General features: G+C 38.9%; 2 protein-coding genes across 2 annotated transcripts; both read right to left on the reverse strand.

Annotated features, from left to right (window-relative positions):
* Positions 1–16: 16 nt before the first annotated feature.
* Positions 17–11,125, reverse strand: msh5 (mutS homolog 5). Its single transcript, XM_040118267.1, is given in 26 exon segments — positions 17–154; positions 253–326; positions 414–551; positions 871–1,017; positions 2,092–2,166; positions 2,419–2,568; positions 3,195–3,321; positions 3,398–3,516; positions 4,381–4,448; positions 4,546–4,633; positions 4,822–4,902; positions 5,104–5,213; positions 5,310–5,382; positions 6,274–6,402; positions 6,494–6,556; positions 6,794–6,932; positions 7,689–7,734; positions 7,832–7,914; positions 8,388–8,423; positions 8,805–8,914; positions 9,098–9,222; positions 9,331–9,384; positions 9,721–9,801; positions 9,946–10,069; positions 10,153–10,263; positions 11,008–11,125. Coding segments are annotated over 25 exon segments (2,460 nt in total). The 5' UTR covers positions 10,252–10,263; positions 11,008–11,125; the 3' UTR covers positions 17–33.
* A 1,551-nt stretch (positions 11,126–12,676) lies between these two features.
* On the reverse strand, positions 12,677–15,301 carry LOC120784537 (SPRY domain-containing SOCS box protein 4). The gene is made up of 3 exons (XM_040118420.1): positions 15,180–15,301; positions 13,238–14,046; positions 12,677–13,100 (listed from the first exon to the last, which is right to left on the reverse strand). The coding sequence occupies exons 2-3, from the start codon at positions 13,980–13,982 to the stop codon at positions 12,970–12,972; spliced, it is 876 nt and encodes a 291-aa protein (XP_039974354.1). The 5' UTR covers positions 13,983–14,046; positions 15,180–15,301; the 3' UTR covers positions 12,677–12,969.
* Between the last annotated feature and the right edge of the window lie 4,151 nt (positions 15,302–19,452).

A 19,452-nucleotide genomic window follows, 5' to 3' on the forward strand; every position in this document is an offset into this window, starting at 1 on the left:
GCAGAAAAACGTTTGCAGAAGCAGCAGAACAGTTCAGCTGCAGTTCAGATACTCTCCAGCAGAGGGCAGGAGCTCCTCTTTCATGAAGTGCTGCAGATCCAAATCTTTATCCTCCAGGTTGAGGTTCAGAAACTTCTCCACCACAGACCTGCACCTGTCAGTAGCACACACATACACAGCTGTCTGCTTCACACACGCTGCCCTCTAGTGTGGGCTTTTATTGTTTTTCTGTGCAGTTAGAGTTTAACAAACCTGTTTGCCTGCTCATCTGATGATGCTTTGTCAATGTGTTTGATGGGTCTTCCTGTCCTGTATAGTTCAGAAACCTGACCAAACATGCACCCATAAACAGTCAGTCTATGTGAGCATGCCTCTGTGTACCTGTGTGTGTGAGTGTGTGTGTGTTTGTTTACCTCCACTGCCCTCTGTACAAGGCTAATTGGCAGGCCTGCCAGTGTAGCGATGTTGGCAGCATAGCTGGACTGGCAGATCCCTTCCTTCAGTTGGTACAGAAACACCAACTCATCCCCATCCACTGCTGTCTCCAGAGTCTAATACACACACACACACACACACACACACACACACACACACACACACACACACACACACACACACACACACACACACACACACACACACACGAACAGATATAAACAACCACATTTACACAAGAATCAAATACTTATAAAATAAACTCCTACTGAGGTAAAAAATATCTGAAACTGAGCCTCGTTAGCTGTTTGGTCATTTTGAAGCTGCTGTCAACGCTATTCTGCAGCTCATTAGTTTACCATCACGCAACCTCTTACAACATTCACACAAATGCTTTGCTTATTGTGCATGCTCAGTTGAAGTATCTCTCCATACCAGAAGTGACAGTAGAACAGACGAGGGTAGTAGGCCCAGCTGCAGCAAACTGTGGAAGTTGGTAGCCAACAGGACGTGAGGAACATCCACTGGACCTTTTCTCAGCCAATGACAGATTGACGCCCCCAGCAAGGAGAGTCCATCCACCTAAAGGTGAACATTATACCGTTGGCTGTGTTTCTGAACAAGGATGAAGCTGCTATGAGCCAAACTCTACAGCTGTAATTCAGGTTAAGCTCTTTACACAAACCCTTGATAGCCTGACATTGAGTTGCTGCCACAAATAAACCAATTAACAGGACATTCCTGTCTGTTGGTCTGTGGATGAAAACATCCACACCAGGTCTCCCCCTTTCTCTTTGACTGAGCAACAGTAAGTCAGAAAAACAAACGTTAACTTAATTGATACTAATTTGTTAGGTAACTGTACTTCATTTTGCAAATGACTTGCTGTTTACTCGCAATAATCATGCCACAGTAACCTAATTAATATTAAAACAAGCCAGGCATCTTGAGTAAATGTATTGATTTATGACATATGTATGAATCCATGCATATAAGAATAGAAATTTTTGCATGTTTACTTTTAAACTTTTGTTGTACAAATAGGTTGCACACTCTCCAAGAGGGGAGACAGGAGGTTGTGACAAGCAAGTCCGTGAACTTGCTGTTATATGGTGCATGTTGCCACCTACAGGCAAGGAAAGCTACAGTTTTTTGAGCTGTATTATTTGTATATGTTTGTGCACTCTTGAGGTTTTATATTTTGCACTGTGTCACACATACCTCCAGCGGATATTACAAACACATATACATAACAGAAATTCACTTCAGTTTGTGAATGTTGGCAACATTATTGTTCATTTGTAGTCGTGTTTTTGGCAACTCCTGAGGGAAATACTAGCTGCTCTAATGCTCCACTATGTTCACCAGGTGGTTGCTAACTGTGTCTGTCTGCTGTTTAGTGCTGAGCAGGTAGTGGAGAAGCTTTTTAGAGCTTTTTCTCTGGAAACAGCTGCTTTCCGAACAACTGCTGCAATTTTCTTGCTGATAGGTGGCACATGTTAGGCTGAACTGAGGGTCTCGTCATGCTGAAGCTCTAAATTGGATAATATCGGCTGGGATTACTTTCAGGTTCCTCGCATTAATGACACTGTGTGTCCTTGTTATGTGTATACATATGTATGTAATTTGCAATGTAATGGAACAAGTTCTTCTTACTGTGTTAGTGCCTTTTCCAAATTCATCTATGAGAATTAATGAGTTGCCAGTACTGCTGTTGAGAGCGTGGGCCATCTGGAAAACAGAGACACAAACAATTGTAGTATACTACACTTTGTTGTTTTATTGTGTGTGTGTGTGTTTGTGTGTGTGTGTGTGTGTTTGTGTGTGTTGGCAGTAGTTGCTTTAGAAAAATGTCTTGACAGGTGGAGAGTGGGAGTGGAGGGTAGTAGTGTTGGGAGTTCAGGTCTTTTCTTTCCACACACAGACACACAGAGAAGCTTGTGTGCATTGAAGCGTGTGTGAGATTGTGAGTGTGTAAGGTACCTGGTTGAGGTCAATCATGAAGGTGCTGAGGCCCACAGACACAGACTCTCTGCTCTGCATACGGGTGAAGATCCCATCCACCAGACCGATCTCTGCCTCCTTCGCCGGCACGTCTGAACCAATCAGAGCCATGAACACAATCAGACCCACCTGCCAAAGTCAAATCACAAAGAAAGAAGGATTTACAAGTGAGGTTTGAATAACAAGCGCTGTGGTGTGAACCTAACCAGATGGGAGAGAGAAGTCACATCAGCCTGGAGGTCACAACTCCCCCCACTGGTGAGGCTTTTTCTAATAATTAATGAAGTAAAAAAGTTTGGAAAGGCAAAATATATATCTTGTACTTCCTCAGAGCTGTTATCATCTCACAGCATGCTGAGGTAGCTAGTATCCTTAGTGCAACTACTGGTGCTGAGGAAATAGATTTTGAAGGTAGATTATGTGCAATTATGCATTTTTAAAAAACTGGTATTGTCTCCCACTTGTATAGCTTCACTGTTCTTCTGTTTCTTTTTGCTTGCAGGAACACAGTTAATCGCTAAGTGTAGCAAAAGAAAATAAACAAATAAATAAAAGAATAAATAAAGGCTGTTTGGCCCCAAAATCTCACAAACATCAATGACAAGCCAATTTTAGGTAAACAGGAAACTCAGGAAACTGAGGTACATACACAGAGTTAGTCAAGACCAGAAGCAGTTTATCATTTTAATTGTTACGGAGATGATTGAACTTGTATGCACTTGTCCGGGACAGATAGTTTTTTCTGACTGTCCTACCTGTTTGAGGTAGATGCTCTTGCCAGATGAGTTGGGTCCAGTGATGATCTTGACTCTGCCCTGCGACTCTGAGCTCTGGAAGGAGTTGGCCACAAACACAGGAGAGCACAGCTCCAACAGTGGGTGTCTAGAAAATAATTAAGCACAGAAATGTACAATCTTGTACTGCAATAATTGATTCTATCTCATGTGTGAGTGCCTACCTGCCCTGAGTGACTGTTATCTTCCTGTGGCTGGCAAGCTTGGGTGAGATATAGCCGTACTCCTGGGAGGCGCTGCTCATAGCCATCAGACAGTCAAGCTCAGCAGTGATATCCAGGACCTACACAACACACACATTAAACATGGTGAATGTCCTAAACAGCGGTCTTCTTACCAGTGATAAAGCAGGTGGCATACGCTCTACTTGCACAAACACAGTCACAGGGTTGACAGGGTTGTGCAAGTGTATTCATTTGTTGGTTGTGTATTTAATCATATTTTGGTGAAATATGAGCATTTGGAACATACTGAGCAAATGCACAACAAAGAAGCAGACTGTGTTAATGGTGCGGTTTAAGATTTGTCTTTGGATGTTTTCATAATTGAAAAACCTTTCAATGTAAGAACTGATTGTAGCCACTGTGAAGGTGGGGTGAGTGTGAGTGTTTCATTCTCAAAAGAGAGATTTTGGGTAAGTATCACTTTAACAAAGCTTAGTAAATTCGAAACCCTGCAAGTCTGTATCCTAATAAAGCTCAGTTTTTCTTTTAGATTAATTTAACTGCAAAATTACAATCTGCCTAATAGCTAGAGAATTCTAACAACAGCTACAATATTGTAAGCAGAATAAGTCATCATCTGACTTTAATGCTCATTCTACCCTCAAAAATAAAAACAGAATTTGCAATTACAGTATTTAATAGCTATTAAATACTGTAATTGAAAATTCTGTTGTTCAGTCATGAGACAAAGCTCACAGCACATTAAAAGAACTTGTAATGGGATCAAGACCTGTTTCATAATCAAAATGAACAACATATCCCAACTAAAGGACACACATAGTTAATCACAACAAAATCCACCTACACTTACACTTTTAAGTAACGCATTAACAGCATTACTTTCACACTAACAGTCATTTTATCAGAGTGGGAGTGATGTTTTAAATACAGGAAGCTGGAAGTGCACACTGATGCTCACCAACCTTGTAAAGGGAGCTGCTCCTCTCAAGGATTGTGTTCTGCAGTTGTGTCATTACTGCTGTCTCCATGTCTGAGAAACAGGAAGTATACCATCATCTTGAGAAGTATACAGTGATTGCTGTAAAACCGTCAGATCAGTGTTGTCTGTTTGCAGGAAATTAAAAGACCTCTAATGTCACAGTGCAAGTCTCCTAGGAGGTCATCTAGCTCCTTGGTTCTATGGCTGCGGTAGTGCAGACGGTCCTCTGACAGAAACTAGCCCACACACACACACACACACACACACACACACACACACACACACACACACACACACACACACACACACACACACACACACACACACACTGTATAAACACATAGATAATGTAGATGATAAAAACATGAGCAATTTTGTCATTTTGAAAAACACCCACACAAATACGACAAGATCATAAACACACCATAAAATCAAGCCCCTCTATCTCAAAATCATCTTTCTCCAACATACTGGGCAGGCGAGGGACAGAGAGCAGGAATCCAATCTGTAAGGAGAATTAAACAACGATATATGAGCACTGATATACAGTATGTGGTACTCCAGAGAAACAGTTTTCCCCATATCTGATAATATGAATCCCAGAAGTAATACACTACATGCAGGCACAAGCCAGATGACTAAATAAAAGTGTAATTGTTGGAAAGATATATATCAGCCAGTAGCCGTGTAGATGTAAAGACGGGACCAGAGGGATGTAGATGACACAGCAGGAGGGGATGCGAGCATCCAGATGTTCCAGCTCTCTTTTGGCAACATCTGTGAGGAAGTCAGACAAGCCCATCATCATCCTCTTCTCTGACAGAGGGAAAGAGGGTAATTGAGAGTTCAATTTGACCAGCATATAAAAGTCACACAGGCCCACAAATTAAACTGACACTTGACCGTACATACTCTCATCTATTGCAGAGTCCACGTTAGGTTTGATAGTGAAGCGGTTCTCGGCTATGCTGGTTTCAAAATCCACCTACATGTCCCAAATGAGAGAGGGAGTCAAACTCATTACCAGTTTTCATTCAGTCAATGTTCATTTACACAGGGTGGTCAAATGAGAACAGTTTCACCCTCTTTTGCATGGATGCAAAGAACAATAAAAACTAAATTTTACAAAGCAAAAACCATAAATTTAGAAAAAACATTCAAATGTATAAACTGCAGATAAGAGATGAGGAAAAAATGGTAAAAGAACACGGCTTGTGCCAACAATGACAACATTTAAACCAAATAAAAATGTAATCAAGCCAAGTCAACCTTGAACTTTTTGACAACAAATAAATGATAAGGATAAATCATTAAAAGCAGAAGAGGTAGGACTGAACCAGCAAAGCAAAAAAACTGCTAAATGGCTGCTCAGGAAGTACATTACACCTGTTAAAAACACCATTGAATGTTATGAAGAAATTGGTACCCTGTTCCATTGTATACCTCTTTTAATGAATGTTATTTTTGCTATATAATTTTTATGTGTGTATATGTGTATGAATATGTTTGTGTACATATATTATGTATATACTAAACTTTTTTGTTTTTGTTTGTTTTTGGTGTTGTTGTTTTTCCCTCTATAATCACTTAGTTATCTATATTTAATATTATGCTTGTTGAGTTTTCATTTTACCTAGAATGTTGGGGATGTTATTGGGGATGGGGGGAGGGTTTCTGTATTTGTGTTTATCAAAAATTAACAAAAGCCCGTAAACAAAGTTTTGAAAAAAACAAACAAACAAAAAACAGACTTCACAAAGCAATAACTTAACTAAGTCATTACAACCACTAGGATCTGTGTGAATCTGCATATTTTTTCCTTATGCACTGGGGGTGGTGTGATCATTAAGGGCACTACATAATAGAAGGAACTCACAACTCGGCTGATGACGGAGGAGATATAGTGGAGGTCATCAGAGAACCCTTCACTGATATCATGAAAGAGCTGAATGGATTGAGGCAGGTGTCGCACCGTGTCTCTAATATACACTGCACTGTACACCGTCTGACAAACACACACAAACACAACGTTTTGTACACATTTAACAGAATCTTTCCCAAGGAAAAGGTGTGCATGGTAATACTGTAGCTCCAACCTTGTAGAGACTCTGCCAGTCAGTCACTTTGGTGTGAGAGAGAGACATCCTGTGAAGAAGAGTCTACCACACACACACACACACACACACACACACACACACACACACACACACACACACACACACACACACACACACACACACACACACACACACACACACACACACACACGCATAAGCATGTAAACTGGCTTTAGGCAGATTACATGATGTTAAGGATGTTGAGGTGGTGACACAGCAGGTAAAGGAGTAAATCGTCAAGGATATGAAGAAAAGGAGGTCATTGGTCAGGGCCGTTACTGGTATGTTTCTGATGTTGCGTAGCGAGGACTGCAGGGTGCTCAGAATGTCTGAGTTCCGAGGTGATGTGAAGAAACGTATCACTTCCTGTCTCCTGTGTAACATGGCCAGGTCCTGTGTCGGCCGCAGAAACCACTGGCTGACAGAAGAGAGGACATCACTTACACTTATGGTATCTTTATAAAGGGAATACTACAAACTTGAAACCTTTACTCTGACAATGACCAGACTATTTGTGTTTGTGCAAAAACAATGCTTGTGTAAAGAAAGATGGCAAATTTACACAAATGTATATTCCCACAATAATTGTAGCATGGAATCAAAATCACCATAATATCATTGGTTCCAGGAACAAAAACAGATGATGCGTTATGTTGGAAAAGTGGAGACATTTATCTTGTTGCCATAGATACAAGCATCAGTATGTAACAAAAGACAAATCTTCTGCCTATATCACAAAACAGCAGCACTGCAGTTTGTTTGTACGTGTATGCTAAAACCTTAATTCCTTTTTGTTGCTTTGGTGTTGTTTGTTTCTAATGCTCCCACTACTCCTAATAATAAATCGACTTTTATAAAGTAGTTAATTGTTTTACATGATAATTTTAGCAAGATAGTTGATGTCAGTTATATTTTGTTTTATCGTGTTTTATGCATGATGTAAATCATATAGAATTTCCTCTGTTTATAAAAAAGGCTAAAAACTTGCCTTTCCTATTAGTAGTAGTCATTATACCAGTAATAGTGGTAGTACTGCAATATCACTACAGATACTATATATTTCGGGAACTGAAAACCTGTCCATAGAAATAACAGCCTTACATTCACTTTTGATGAAGTAAAGGCCCCATAAATACTTTCTGTCTATGTGTCACTGGACTGTGGTGTTTCTCACCGGAGCAATTTGGAGCCAAACTTACACTTGCAGCGGTTTAGTATACCTGTAGTAAACAATAGAAAAAGTAGTTAGTTGTCACATCATTACATCAGCAAGAGAAGAGATAAATATCCTGGAATGCAACTGTCCGAGCTGCATACCATAAAGACTGAGTCCTTCTTTTTTGCCTGAATTCAGCTTATACACTGATGGGTGAAGTTCTGATTTGAAGATCTGCAGTACACTTGAACAACACAAAATGCATGGTGATCTTTGCACTCATCCCCTTCTCTTTGTCTATGTGTGTGCCTGGCTTATCCAATGATAAACCTGATCTAAACAATGTATTTCATACAATTTGATGCAATACATAGTGTGCATCACTAAAGTTAGCAAACAACAACATTAAATAAACACTCAAAAAATTAAACAAGATATAATACAAGTGAAAAGTTACAAAAAGATATAAAATAAGGACAGAAGAAGTAAAATTAAAGATATAACATAAGAAAGTTAGAAAAGTTAATCAAAATGAAAATCTACTGGCTTCAGTGTATTTAATTACCAGTGGCCTCACTGCAGGTTTAATTGTTGAGTGAACAATTTAACAAGAGATTTAGAGGATTCATGTCAGCTTTAAGGAACACAGATTAAGGAGAGATCAATTATATAATAGTGTTGAAACCCTGGACAGATTTCCAAAATGTGCATTCTCACCTGTACGTGTCTTGGTCAATACACACCACACCTTTCCTATATTAGGATGAAGCACAATGCACTGTTTTGAATTCTAAGCAATTTTTTTAATTCATGAAAACTTCCGCAACACAAAAGAGACGTTTGTTTTGCTCTTATATAAAGAATACAGAACTAGAGAAATAGAGGTAATAGGGAAAATGTAAATACAGTAAATGTGCATATACAGTGAAAACATACTGTAATGCTACCAGTAAATAATTCACTGGTGCATTTTTTTTACAGACTAAAACTGGTGTAGCTAAATACAGAGCGGTAAAGAGTCATTCTTTATTTAAAAAAAACTCTTTCAGTGACCTCATTATGAAAATGTGTCATCACAGTACTGTGTGTGTATGTGTGTGTGTGTGTGTGTGTGTGTGTGTGTCTGTGTCTAACAGCGTGTAGGCGGTGAACTGTAAGATAGGAACTCCAACACTGCTGTCTTCCAGCTCCACTCCCACTCTCCTCCTGTCCAGACATTTTAACAGAGCGCCCACTGTCCTCAGCTACGAAACGAATGGCCACACACACACACACACACACACACACACACACACACACACACACACACACACACACACACACATCAACAAAAATGAACAGAAAAGCACAAGAAAATAATTGACAGTTTGTGATAAGGTCCTGCAAAACGATGAACTGATGGATAGGATGATATGTAAAGAGCTGGCTCACCATTAGGGAGAGTCAAAGGAGATACAGGAGGAGAGGTAGGACATTCTGTCTCTCTCTGAAATGGAGGCAGGAAGGAAAGGTAGATGGGCAGAGAGCAGCCTTTGCTTACCGACCTCCAGACCTGCAACAAAATTAAGCCGTTCATTGTGGAAAATCATGATTTTTCATTCAAAAATCCCGCCTAAAATAAGTGAGAACACATTGATATTATGGGTGGGTATCTGTTTACCAAAGTCAACGTATGGATAAGTAACCACCTCTGGTTTGTAGTCTGGGTTTGAACCTGGGGTATAACAGAGGGGAGTTTTAAAAAGGGAAAAATTAGTTAGTTAGTTAGTCGTGAAAAAGAAAAAGTTATCGTCAAAGTTGTGGTTTCACATGGTGAAATTGTGTTACTATAGTATACTCAGAAAAAAGATTTTGAAAGCAGTGTATAATAGCTATACAATCACTTTTCTTCCTTATCACAACTATTGTAGATTTGCTGCAGCGTCCCCAATCTTATTTCATTGCCTTGACCCAGAAACTACTTGTCTCACACCATGTCAAAACAAAACTTTCTGTGGCATTTTTCTGTTTCCCCTTCTCTATGCAAAGATAATAATGTCCCAGAGCTCACCCAGTTGTTGCAGGAAGCGGGTCATGCAGCGCTCCTGCTTTGCACTGGTAATGATTACATGGGGACTAACCTCCTGAATAACTAAACAAGGGAAATTAGATGCAGCGTATGTCAAGTTTGACAAAAACAAGTGTTAGCTTATAGACAAGATCATAATATTTAGGCAATTCAATTTATAAAAAATATGAACCTAAATCTGTGTCTACGACGGGGTTTAGTGTTTACCTCTGGCCAGCAGTTGAAGCTCGTGGTTGTCGGGAGTGTCTATCATATAGTGTAAAGAGGAGTCGTCAGTGTCATAGAAGCAGAGGCCCACCTGTCCATGCTGGGCCAAAACACTCAGTAAAACCTACAAATAATCATATAAATGCAAGAGATTGCATCTGACTGCTGCAACTATACTCTGCTGGTGAGTGTGGTGCCTGAGCTTACTGCAGGAGAGTCTTCCTCTGCTTCATTAATGACTGGGGGACCAAAAACTAGCTCTCCTCCTCTTCCTTCTCCTTCTCTCAGACCTTCTAGTGCTGCCATGAACAGTTCAGTCTACAAAGGATCAACCAAATTTTTAAAACTTTAATGCTCTACATCAGTTAATTGATTATACAAAAAGGCACAACATTAAATCTGCAATAAATTATTTTTGTTTGCCACTGGTGGTCAGTGGAAACAAGTTGTGAACACAACACTGGCACATCATAGCAAACAGTTACTTATTTACACATGGAGCAGTTAAAAGGTGGCATTATAATTCATTTGGAGTTGTGTTTGTGTCCACCTGATGAATGTAAGTCCAAAATTCATTCTCCTTTATCTCTGTTTTTGAACAAATTCAAATACAGTTGAGTGCTTTAATGTATAAGAAAGCATAATATTTTACAAACTACTCATGTATTTTATGTACAAAATCTTACACTGAAAAGTAACTATTAACTCAATCTGTCTGATAAATGTAGTGGAGTAAATAGTAAAGCATTTGCCTCTGAAATGTGTTGTATCAGAAGTAAAAAGTAGTACAGAATAGAAACAGCTGTTACTCAAATAGAGAACTAGTACCCCAAAATTGTACTTAAGTAGAGGGCTTCAGTAAATGTAGGCAGTCATTTTCCACCACTGCAATTAACCCCCTTCACACTGTCTTTTTAAAACGCTGTTATTATTAAAATCTCGATTAATGTAATAGCCGCATTTCACTAACTTTAGGTGAACCAATCTAAGCTAGTTAACCCCGTTTAGCCAAAATAACAGAATTATTTGCAGTCTCCATTTAGTTAGCTAACATATACTCACACGATGGGTCGGGACTTTTTACAGTTGAGCAAACAAGAGTTATTTATCGCTGTTGATGCTCGACTTATGACAGAAAGGAGGATGGTAGATCTTGTAGCTTGTTTTGCGCTACATTGCACCACATCCTTTTCGCAACGCTGTTGTCATGGCAACAATATTTGGAATTTAGAGAAAAGGGCCCAATATGGAGCAAAAAGACCCAGGAATTCAACATTTAGCCGGGATATTTGCTTTTATGAGAGTAGGAATTAAGAAAGATTTAAAACAGGATCAAAAATGGACAGTCATCAGTTTAAGACAGACCTGAAGGGAAGAGATTGTAGTTCTTACTCCACTTGGACCAAATACAACTTTAAAATATTTATTGAAGTTTGTCTAGTTCATCAATAATGTCAAACACACTGAGTGGGACCAATCTTTAATACAAATATTTAATATTCTAAATTTTAAAAAAAATTTATTTACCTAATTTTACTTAAATAAAATTAGCAATACCAGGATGTATAAATATCCCATTACTAGTCAGTTATGCATTCAAAAGTTTGCTTACATAAAAGTGGAGAAGTATCAGACAAAAAATTAGTATAAAAGTATATAAAGGAGAAGTATATAGTTTTTTTTTACTATTAGTTTATTATCATGCATGCATCAAAATGTAAGCAGCATTTTAATGTTGCAGCTGATCAAGGTGATCAAGGGCTAATTTGAACTCCTTTACATACTGTTGGGTAGTGTCAACTATAATAATCATCATATCATCATATTTTAAAAGATCATGTGTTTTGTATGAAAAATCTTAATCTGAAAGTAACTGTCACATAAATAACATGTGGAGTTGTGTAGAAATATAAAGTGCATCAAATAGAAATACTAAAAGTGCAGTTACCTAAAAACTGTATGGTAGCCTGTTTAGTATTTGTACTTTGTTACTTGAGTAAATCTAACTGCCGATAGCCTATAAACTTTTATTAATCATTTTGATTCAGGATATTTACTTTTAATCCAGAATTTTTCTACAACCATTTTTTAACTAAATATTTTCCACTACTGGCAGGCTGTAGAGTTTACACTTTTCATCTTCTAAAGACTGGGCATTGGGAAAAACATCATAAATACTATAATTAAACTTGCTGAAGTTGGCACTGTAGCAGCTGAGCCAATGGCCAGAAATCTGAGCCACCTTTGCTTCTTATCTAACCACATAGATGCTCATTGAAAGACACTGATGCTCATTGGGCAATACTGTATAGATAAATTCAGAAATTAATTAATTCAGAGTTTTGTTTAGAAATTATCAATGAGTAAAGTAAGCAACCGTATTATACCAGGCATCAAAATGATTTTAATCATTATGAGTGTCAGTAATATCTCCTCCGTCTGTATACCGAGCTGGCTTTCAGTCAGTTAAAGCAGATTTAAGTTTATACGCAGCCCACTGCAGGGCAAAGTTTTGGGTGTGTGATAGTTACTGGGAAACTAAGAATCATTAATAATAGCCATTTGCTCCATCTTCCCTCCTTCCTCCTTTTCTAAAAGGAAAGCCTCCACACCACTACAAAACAGTACCAAACGATACCACTTCTTGTTTCTCCTGACATTCACAAAAGGATGGAAACTGTAAAACAGAAATAATGACAACTTAAAACAGGAGTCCTTTATTTTATACACAAAGAAAGAAATGTTCAGAATTGAAGATGCAACGCCTCAAGTTTGCGAAACAAAAGTGCCCTCAAATCCCCCAAAAATCCTCTCAGTGTTGATATTTTGAAACTAAACAAAGTTTACAGATGAGTTTCAAAATATTATCATCCGACTACATATATATCACATTGTAATAAATACTGTAAGATGAATAATAAATTCACTTGTCTGGCCATAATGTTACACGTAAGTTCTGTAAGTCCTTGGTACACTGTGCAATAATTGACAAAAGCATTCCTATTGTGTGCATGTATGTGCAAATTAATAACTGGACTGCAGGTAGTGCTGGAGAAAAGGGGGCAGAGGCAATTTGTCAGTTTGATTCTGCCTCTGATGCCCTAAAAACTGACGAATTGACAGTCGGCATAAAGCCATCAGGGCTGGTGGGTCACCTAAAAATGAAAGAGAACAAAAAAGTATTAGTTTCACAGTATGATTTTTATTAGAGCCAACTTACAGTAACCCCAGTTGTCCCTGTAATTGCTATTCTAACCATTTCAGATCTGTTTAGTAATGACTAGATGCTCACGTGTGGCACCGTTCAGGTAACGAAGTTGTATGCGGGCTCCCCCTCTTACGCTGCTCACCGCTGGGAACAGCTCCACCCCATGAGGAAGGTCTTCAAAAGCTACGCCGAGAAAGCTGCCATCAACAACGAATCCCAGAGTCCCTGCGTCGGCGTCCAGGACCAGTAGGACGCGTTCAGGGATGGGGAGAGATGTCTCTGCCACTTTTGTCTCCGGTGAAGTGGAATCTCGTGGCCTGAAATCCTGCGCAGCCTCAGAGTGACAACTCCTCCTCTTTCCTGGGTAATGTCCCAGACTCTGTCCACCATGCCAGAGCTGATTGGTTTTGAGTTCCCAGCCCCAGGACTGTGCATCTCCACCCACCAGCACGTTGTACCCTGAGGCCTGCAGAGGACAGTCCTGCCCGGAAATGCCCATGACGGCGTGACTCCCTCTGTGGTCGGGGTTCCACAGCACCTCCCAGACATGAAGCCCACCTTTCACCCCCATCTCCGCTCGCACCCCATCGCTGCTAAGCTCAACAGGTGAACGTGTCACTTTCTGGTTGCAGGCAGAGAGCAGAAAGTGAGGAGAGCGGTGGACTGAGCTCCAGTGTGAGCGACTGTCCCCTGGAGAAACTGGGGAGGAGTTCAGAGTGACCGCGAGGCGAGAGGAGGTCGGGACAGCCAGTGGAGGGAAAACTGACGAAGAGGAGGGATGGCTTTCGGCTGCCCTGCTGTACAACCAAGCTGACAGTGAGAGACCCATTGGTAGAAACAGTCTACAGAGCTGGACACAGTCAGGGTCACTGCTAAGTGTCGTCAGAGAAGAACTGGGGAGAGGACAGAAAACAAAGCACTAGTTTATACACCGAAACAGAATATGATCAACTCTACTATACCTGTTAGCGAGCTCCAGTCAGTTGGAATTACAGCTTATTTGTGGTAAACATACCCATAAAACAGAACAAAATTTTCTTGGATAGGTGTTAAATGAACAAGTTAGAAATAGAAATAGAAAAGAGCAGCAACTGCTGATTAATCTTTTGTTTTCATACAGTAAAGTACATTCTACTTCACAGCGTACGGACTTATTTAAAATTCTTATTTATTTCTTCGTTGCAGAGTAAAGAATGAACTAACTATTTTCATAATCGATTAATCATGTAAGTCAGGTTTAAAGTAAAAATGACAAATATTCTCCTATTTCCGCCACTCAAATGTGAGGATGGGGATAGACTGAAGCAGAGTAGAGGAAAATAGGTAAGGTAGAGTACAGTATAGTAGAGAAATGATAAGATAGAATAAGAAGTAAAATAGTAGAAGGTAGAGTAGAGTGGATTAGATTAGAGTACAAGGTATGGTAGAGTAGAGCAGAGTAGAATACAATAATATGGAGTAGAGTGGCAGAGAGTAGGTAAGAGTTGAGCAGAATACTGAAGAAGTATTTACATCTTTTACATACGAAAAAGTCGCAATCCCACTCTGTGAAACTACTCCCTTAAAAGTTTTGCATTAAAAACTGTACTTGAGCAAAAGTAAAAATACCCACTGTTCGGCAAAAATTTATCCTATTTGTTGATGACAGATATATTAGAAGGTAAGCAGCGTTTTAATGCTGTTGTGGCCCAGGCAAACCCAATTCTAGCTATTTTATATACTGCTGGTAGTTTAAATTCACTGTTCTTGAATCTACAACACATCTCACTTTATATTCTCATTATAGGTTTTAACAAAATCCTAATCTGCAAAGCAGCTGTCAGACAAACGCGGTGGAGTGAATGGTGCAGCTACTGGACTTAAGGAAATGTGGTAAAGTGGAATAGAATAAGATAAAATAGAGACATACGGTAAGTTAGAGTACAGCAAACGATATAAAGTGTGGTTCAGGTAATGTCACCTGTTGAAGCAGGTCAGTAAAAAAAAACAAAAACAACAAACTGTCCTATAAGTCTTTGAGTCTTACCGGCTGTTCTGACGAATCCTTCCCTCTGGACGTGGCAGACAAGCTGTGTCCAGACATCCGCTCTCAGTGTCCGTATCTGGGTTTTGAAGACTCTCTTATCAAGCATCTCTTATCGCTGCTCGGGAACGTAACCGCTCTGTCTGTCTGTCTGTCTGCATGTCGGTCTGTCGGTCGGTCGGTCGGTCTGTCTGCTCCGGCGTTTTCCGGGACGACCTCCGAGACGGGAACAGCACAGTCCATCACCGCAGCCTGAGGCCACCCGGAGCTGCGGTGGCAAGGACGAGGGGTCCCGTGACGCGTTTCTACACCGATGCCCGTTAAAAAAGGAAAAGGGGGGGAAAAAAAACAAACAAACACGGTGAAACCACACTGTCCGATTTACAGGCTTCTCATCAATATCCCTCTGTTTTTGCCCTCTGATTTTTTCTTTCTTTCTTTCTTTCTTTTTTTTTTATCGCGTCCTGTAATGGATATAAACATATATAGCGAAACACAAGAAGAGAATTAAACTCGGGCTTTTGATCAACAAGATGAGAAAAATGAAATAGAATCCAAAGCGGCTCATTACTCCGGAAGAGCGCAGGCGCGCACGCACCAGCGTTGAGCCCTTCGCGCTGTCTTGCAGACAACGCTGAATTACTGGTCCAGTCTTTTCGGTTAAAATTAGATTGGTAGAAAGACAGAAAGCCGAGTGACTTTTGGAACGGGAACACAGATAGAAAACTTATGTAGTGGCAGGTAACCACCATTCACTGACCTGTTAATTGTTGTCTCTATTATTTGTTCTAAATGTCAGAATATATTAAAAAATCTGTTATTTTAAGTAACTGATTACACAGGCAGTTTATATTTTATTTTACATCAATCATTTGATTAAGGTTTTGTTCTGTAAAAAAGAAGACATTGAATAGTCTGGAAAAGTTCTATACCCAAAGATATATAGTTTACTATTGTACAAGACTAAGTAAAATCAGCAACTATTCACATTTGGAACCAGGAGGAAACGTGAAACCAGCATATTTTTGACATTTTTGCATAAAATTAAAATTGTGGCTTACACATTTTTATTCAATCAGCTAATCGATTCATTGAATATTCACTTTAGCTCTAAAATAAAAGTTTATTCAAATCATAGCTGCGGTTTAGTACAGGCTGTGCACATTGATAAAATTATGAGAAAACGTTAAATCATATGTTTATTAATATTTACATTTTGATTAAAGACAAAGGATTTACATGTGCACAACAAAAGACGTAATTTGTTAATCTGCTGGCATCTTGGTGGCCCTGAGGTCATATACTGATCCCAGTTGTGAACCACTGATACTAAACTCCACTTATTAGAAAATTTCAACTGCCCTCCTCCCCTATCTTTAACCCTAAAACCCCATGAGCCTTTGTAGGCCACATTAAATGAACACAATAATGATCCGTTCCTATTAGGAGCTAAAATTAGCATTGCTTTCTTGATTCCTATTCCCTCTTCCTTTCCCTCTATATATTTCCTTTGAGTGTTAAACAAGGCTAATTTCCCCAGTCTGTCAAATGTTGTTGAGGCTACAGCCCAGAAACGCAATCTTTTGTCTGTAGAACAGCACTGAGGGCCTCAATATCCATTTGACCTACTGGAGGAGAGCAGATATGAAAGTGGGTCACATCATATTGTGTATTGCAGGAATGTACAGAAAAAAAACAAAACAAAGAGCTTTTAGAAGTATTTGAGACCTGGATTTTTATTCTTAAAAACTGCTGCGTTTTCAGGCTCATTAATTGTACAGTACTATATGATGAATTTAAATAGTTTTTTAGGTTTGTAGAGTAAAGATGGATATGAATAATGAGTCATTTAAGGATATGTCAGCACACATAAATTGCTCCACTGGATTAAGTCAGGGAGCTCGTGTGAATTCTCACAGACTTTTTCTGACTTCAGGTGTCCGCTCTGTATTTAAAACCCGTTGGACAGATTGATTACTGAGACAGATAAATTACCTCATGCTACAAATGTTTCACATCAAATGATTGTTACATGTCAACATCTGCTTTAACTTTTTGGAAATGACATTTATCACAGACACTGGATCATTTTTCCATTCATTAATGACATTAATGACAAAATTACATTTCTCTACCTAGTTTGGGTATATACCAGAGGCTCAGTACACCACAGTATACTACACGTACATTTTTATCATATATGAAATTATTTTTTCACATCGAAAATTTTTAAAAAGATTGGCAATAGATCTCACAAATATTTCCTTGTGGTAATAATCACGTTAAACTCATTTATCCTATCATGACAAACATCATCAGTTGTAGGAATAGTTTGTGATTATTTGCTTTCTTGCCAATAGTTGGATAAGAGGATCGATTCCCTTCTCACTTATATTCACCATAATGATACAGCCAGCAGCTACTTAGCTTAGCACAAAGACTGGAAACAAGGGGGAAACAGTTAGCCTGGCTCTGTCCAAAAGTAGCAAAGTTTGCCTGCCGGCACCTCAAAACCTCACTAATAAATATGTTATATCGCGTTTGTTTAATCTGTACAAAAATCGAAATGTAAAAACTATAATTTTGATTTTTTTGGGGTGTTTATGTGGCATACTATTTCATGGCAGTGTCTTCACATCTAACTTTCCATGAGAAAAGCGAAGATGCATATGTCCAAAATGGCAAACTATTAATTTAAGATCCACATGTGCATCTGCCCACATGCCCACTCTCTTTTCCCGGTCGTAAAGTTTGGGCTACATAAGGCTGGTGTGTTCCACCATTCAGTGGATTTTCTCTCCAGGTCTGGGCGTATTGTCCAGATGAGAGTGGATCTGGTAAGGCCAATTGCCAATGGAAAGTTCATCTGTGGATGGCACATTAGATGTCACAATCTTTGTATTTTTCAGCCGGGCCACCCTGATTTGTTTGGGATAAAAGTCGTAGACGCCGAAGATGAACATCCCTGGATTTTTGTTTACTGCTGACTCAACTGACATCAGCCAGGTTTATGGCTTGACTAGAAATACCCAGACACAAACATGACAATATAAATTAACACATTCCTTCATTAATGCACTTATTATCCATATTATTCCAAGATCACAAAACTCACCTGGCTTCAAAAATAAAGTACGTTCTCTGCTGTTCCACAATTGCAGGAGAAGGTGTCTGCAGTTTCCTTTGATTTCTGTGTGTTGCCAGTGAATTTTCAACATTTTATCACAGCGGTGTTTTCATAGTGTGAGCAAAGAGAGAAACTGCAAATTATAGTCAGCAAGTGTTAATTCTCTTAATTGTTTACATTTTAGCGGATGCAGTTGGCATGGGTGTTATACAAAGCATCCACCTGCAAAAAACTAGGATTTGCTAGGCAGGGCAAAAACAAATCCAGAGTGAAAAGACTGAACAAAGCCGAGATGTAACACTACTGTTTACTATAAGCTACACACACAGGATAAGATGGTTGAATATAATGTCTTAACTATTGTAGATTTAACTGATAAAGTTATCTTATAGTCAGTGAATTAGCTGAAAGAGATCAGCTGGTCTTGATGCAACAAAACGTCATGTTCCTGCCTGAAAAAATGATTTAAGCTGCCTTTGGTTTGGTTACAATGTGTCTATGACATGTTTATGAGAGAGATAAGGTAAAACAAGTGAACTCGACCTAGGAAAAAGATAAATGCTGAATCAGCATTAGGAATTTCATCAGAAGATGGATAAAAAACGCTCCTAAGCGAGCGTTCAATTTATGTAAATTATCTTTCGTTTGGTATTATATGACAAATATCTTGCCTTGTGTCCAATTGAATGTTTCTCTACAGAAGTCTACAGAAGCTCAGTTTTATAATAACAACCTAATCATTAAAATTAAATAAAACTTTACCAAAATTTATAATGCATTACTGTGATGGTTAATTTTTTTTTTTTTTCATCATTTGTTTGTTAAAAAAAAAAAAAAATAGTAGTTCTCCTTTCAGAATTTCAAAGTTAGCTGAGGTAGTTGAGTTTCAGAGTGAGTTGATTTGGACATTCAGATTCACAAAAAAATCAAACACATTTGAAATGAAATGTGCATAGTTTCCATTGAGAAGCTATATATCCTATTTTTCAGTTGTTGTTGTTGTTGTTGGTGTTTACATGAATAACCCCAGCTCCAAGCTCCTTAGCTGAGGCTCACTGTTGCTGACTTTACCTACAGTTGCTGGCACATTCATTTAAAGCTGTAAACAAACACCTAGGTAATACTGTCCGGCTACCAAAAGTTAATCAA

The sequence above is a fragment of the Xiphias gladius genome, chromosome 22 (assembly GCF_016859285.1).
Source record: "Xiphias gladius isolate SHS-SW01 ecotype Sanya breed wild chromosome 22, ASM1685928v1, whole genome shotgun sequence".
Taxonomy (NCBI): Eukaryota; Metazoa; Chordata; class Actinopteri; order Istiophoriformes; family Xiphiidae; genus Xiphias; species Xiphias gladius.

What these genes read in the sequence shown, in the direction of transcription:
- LOC120784537 (XM_040118420.1), bottom strand. Translation starts at nt 13,982, where the DNA reads ATGGGTCTCTCACTGTCAGCTTGGTTGTACAGCAGGGCAGCCGAAAGC. An exon ending in TTACCTGAACGGTGCCACAC is followed by an intron (nt 13,101 to 13,237) that starts GTGAGCATCTAG and finishes TTTCATTTTTAG; the next exon opens with GTGACCCACCAGCCCTGATG.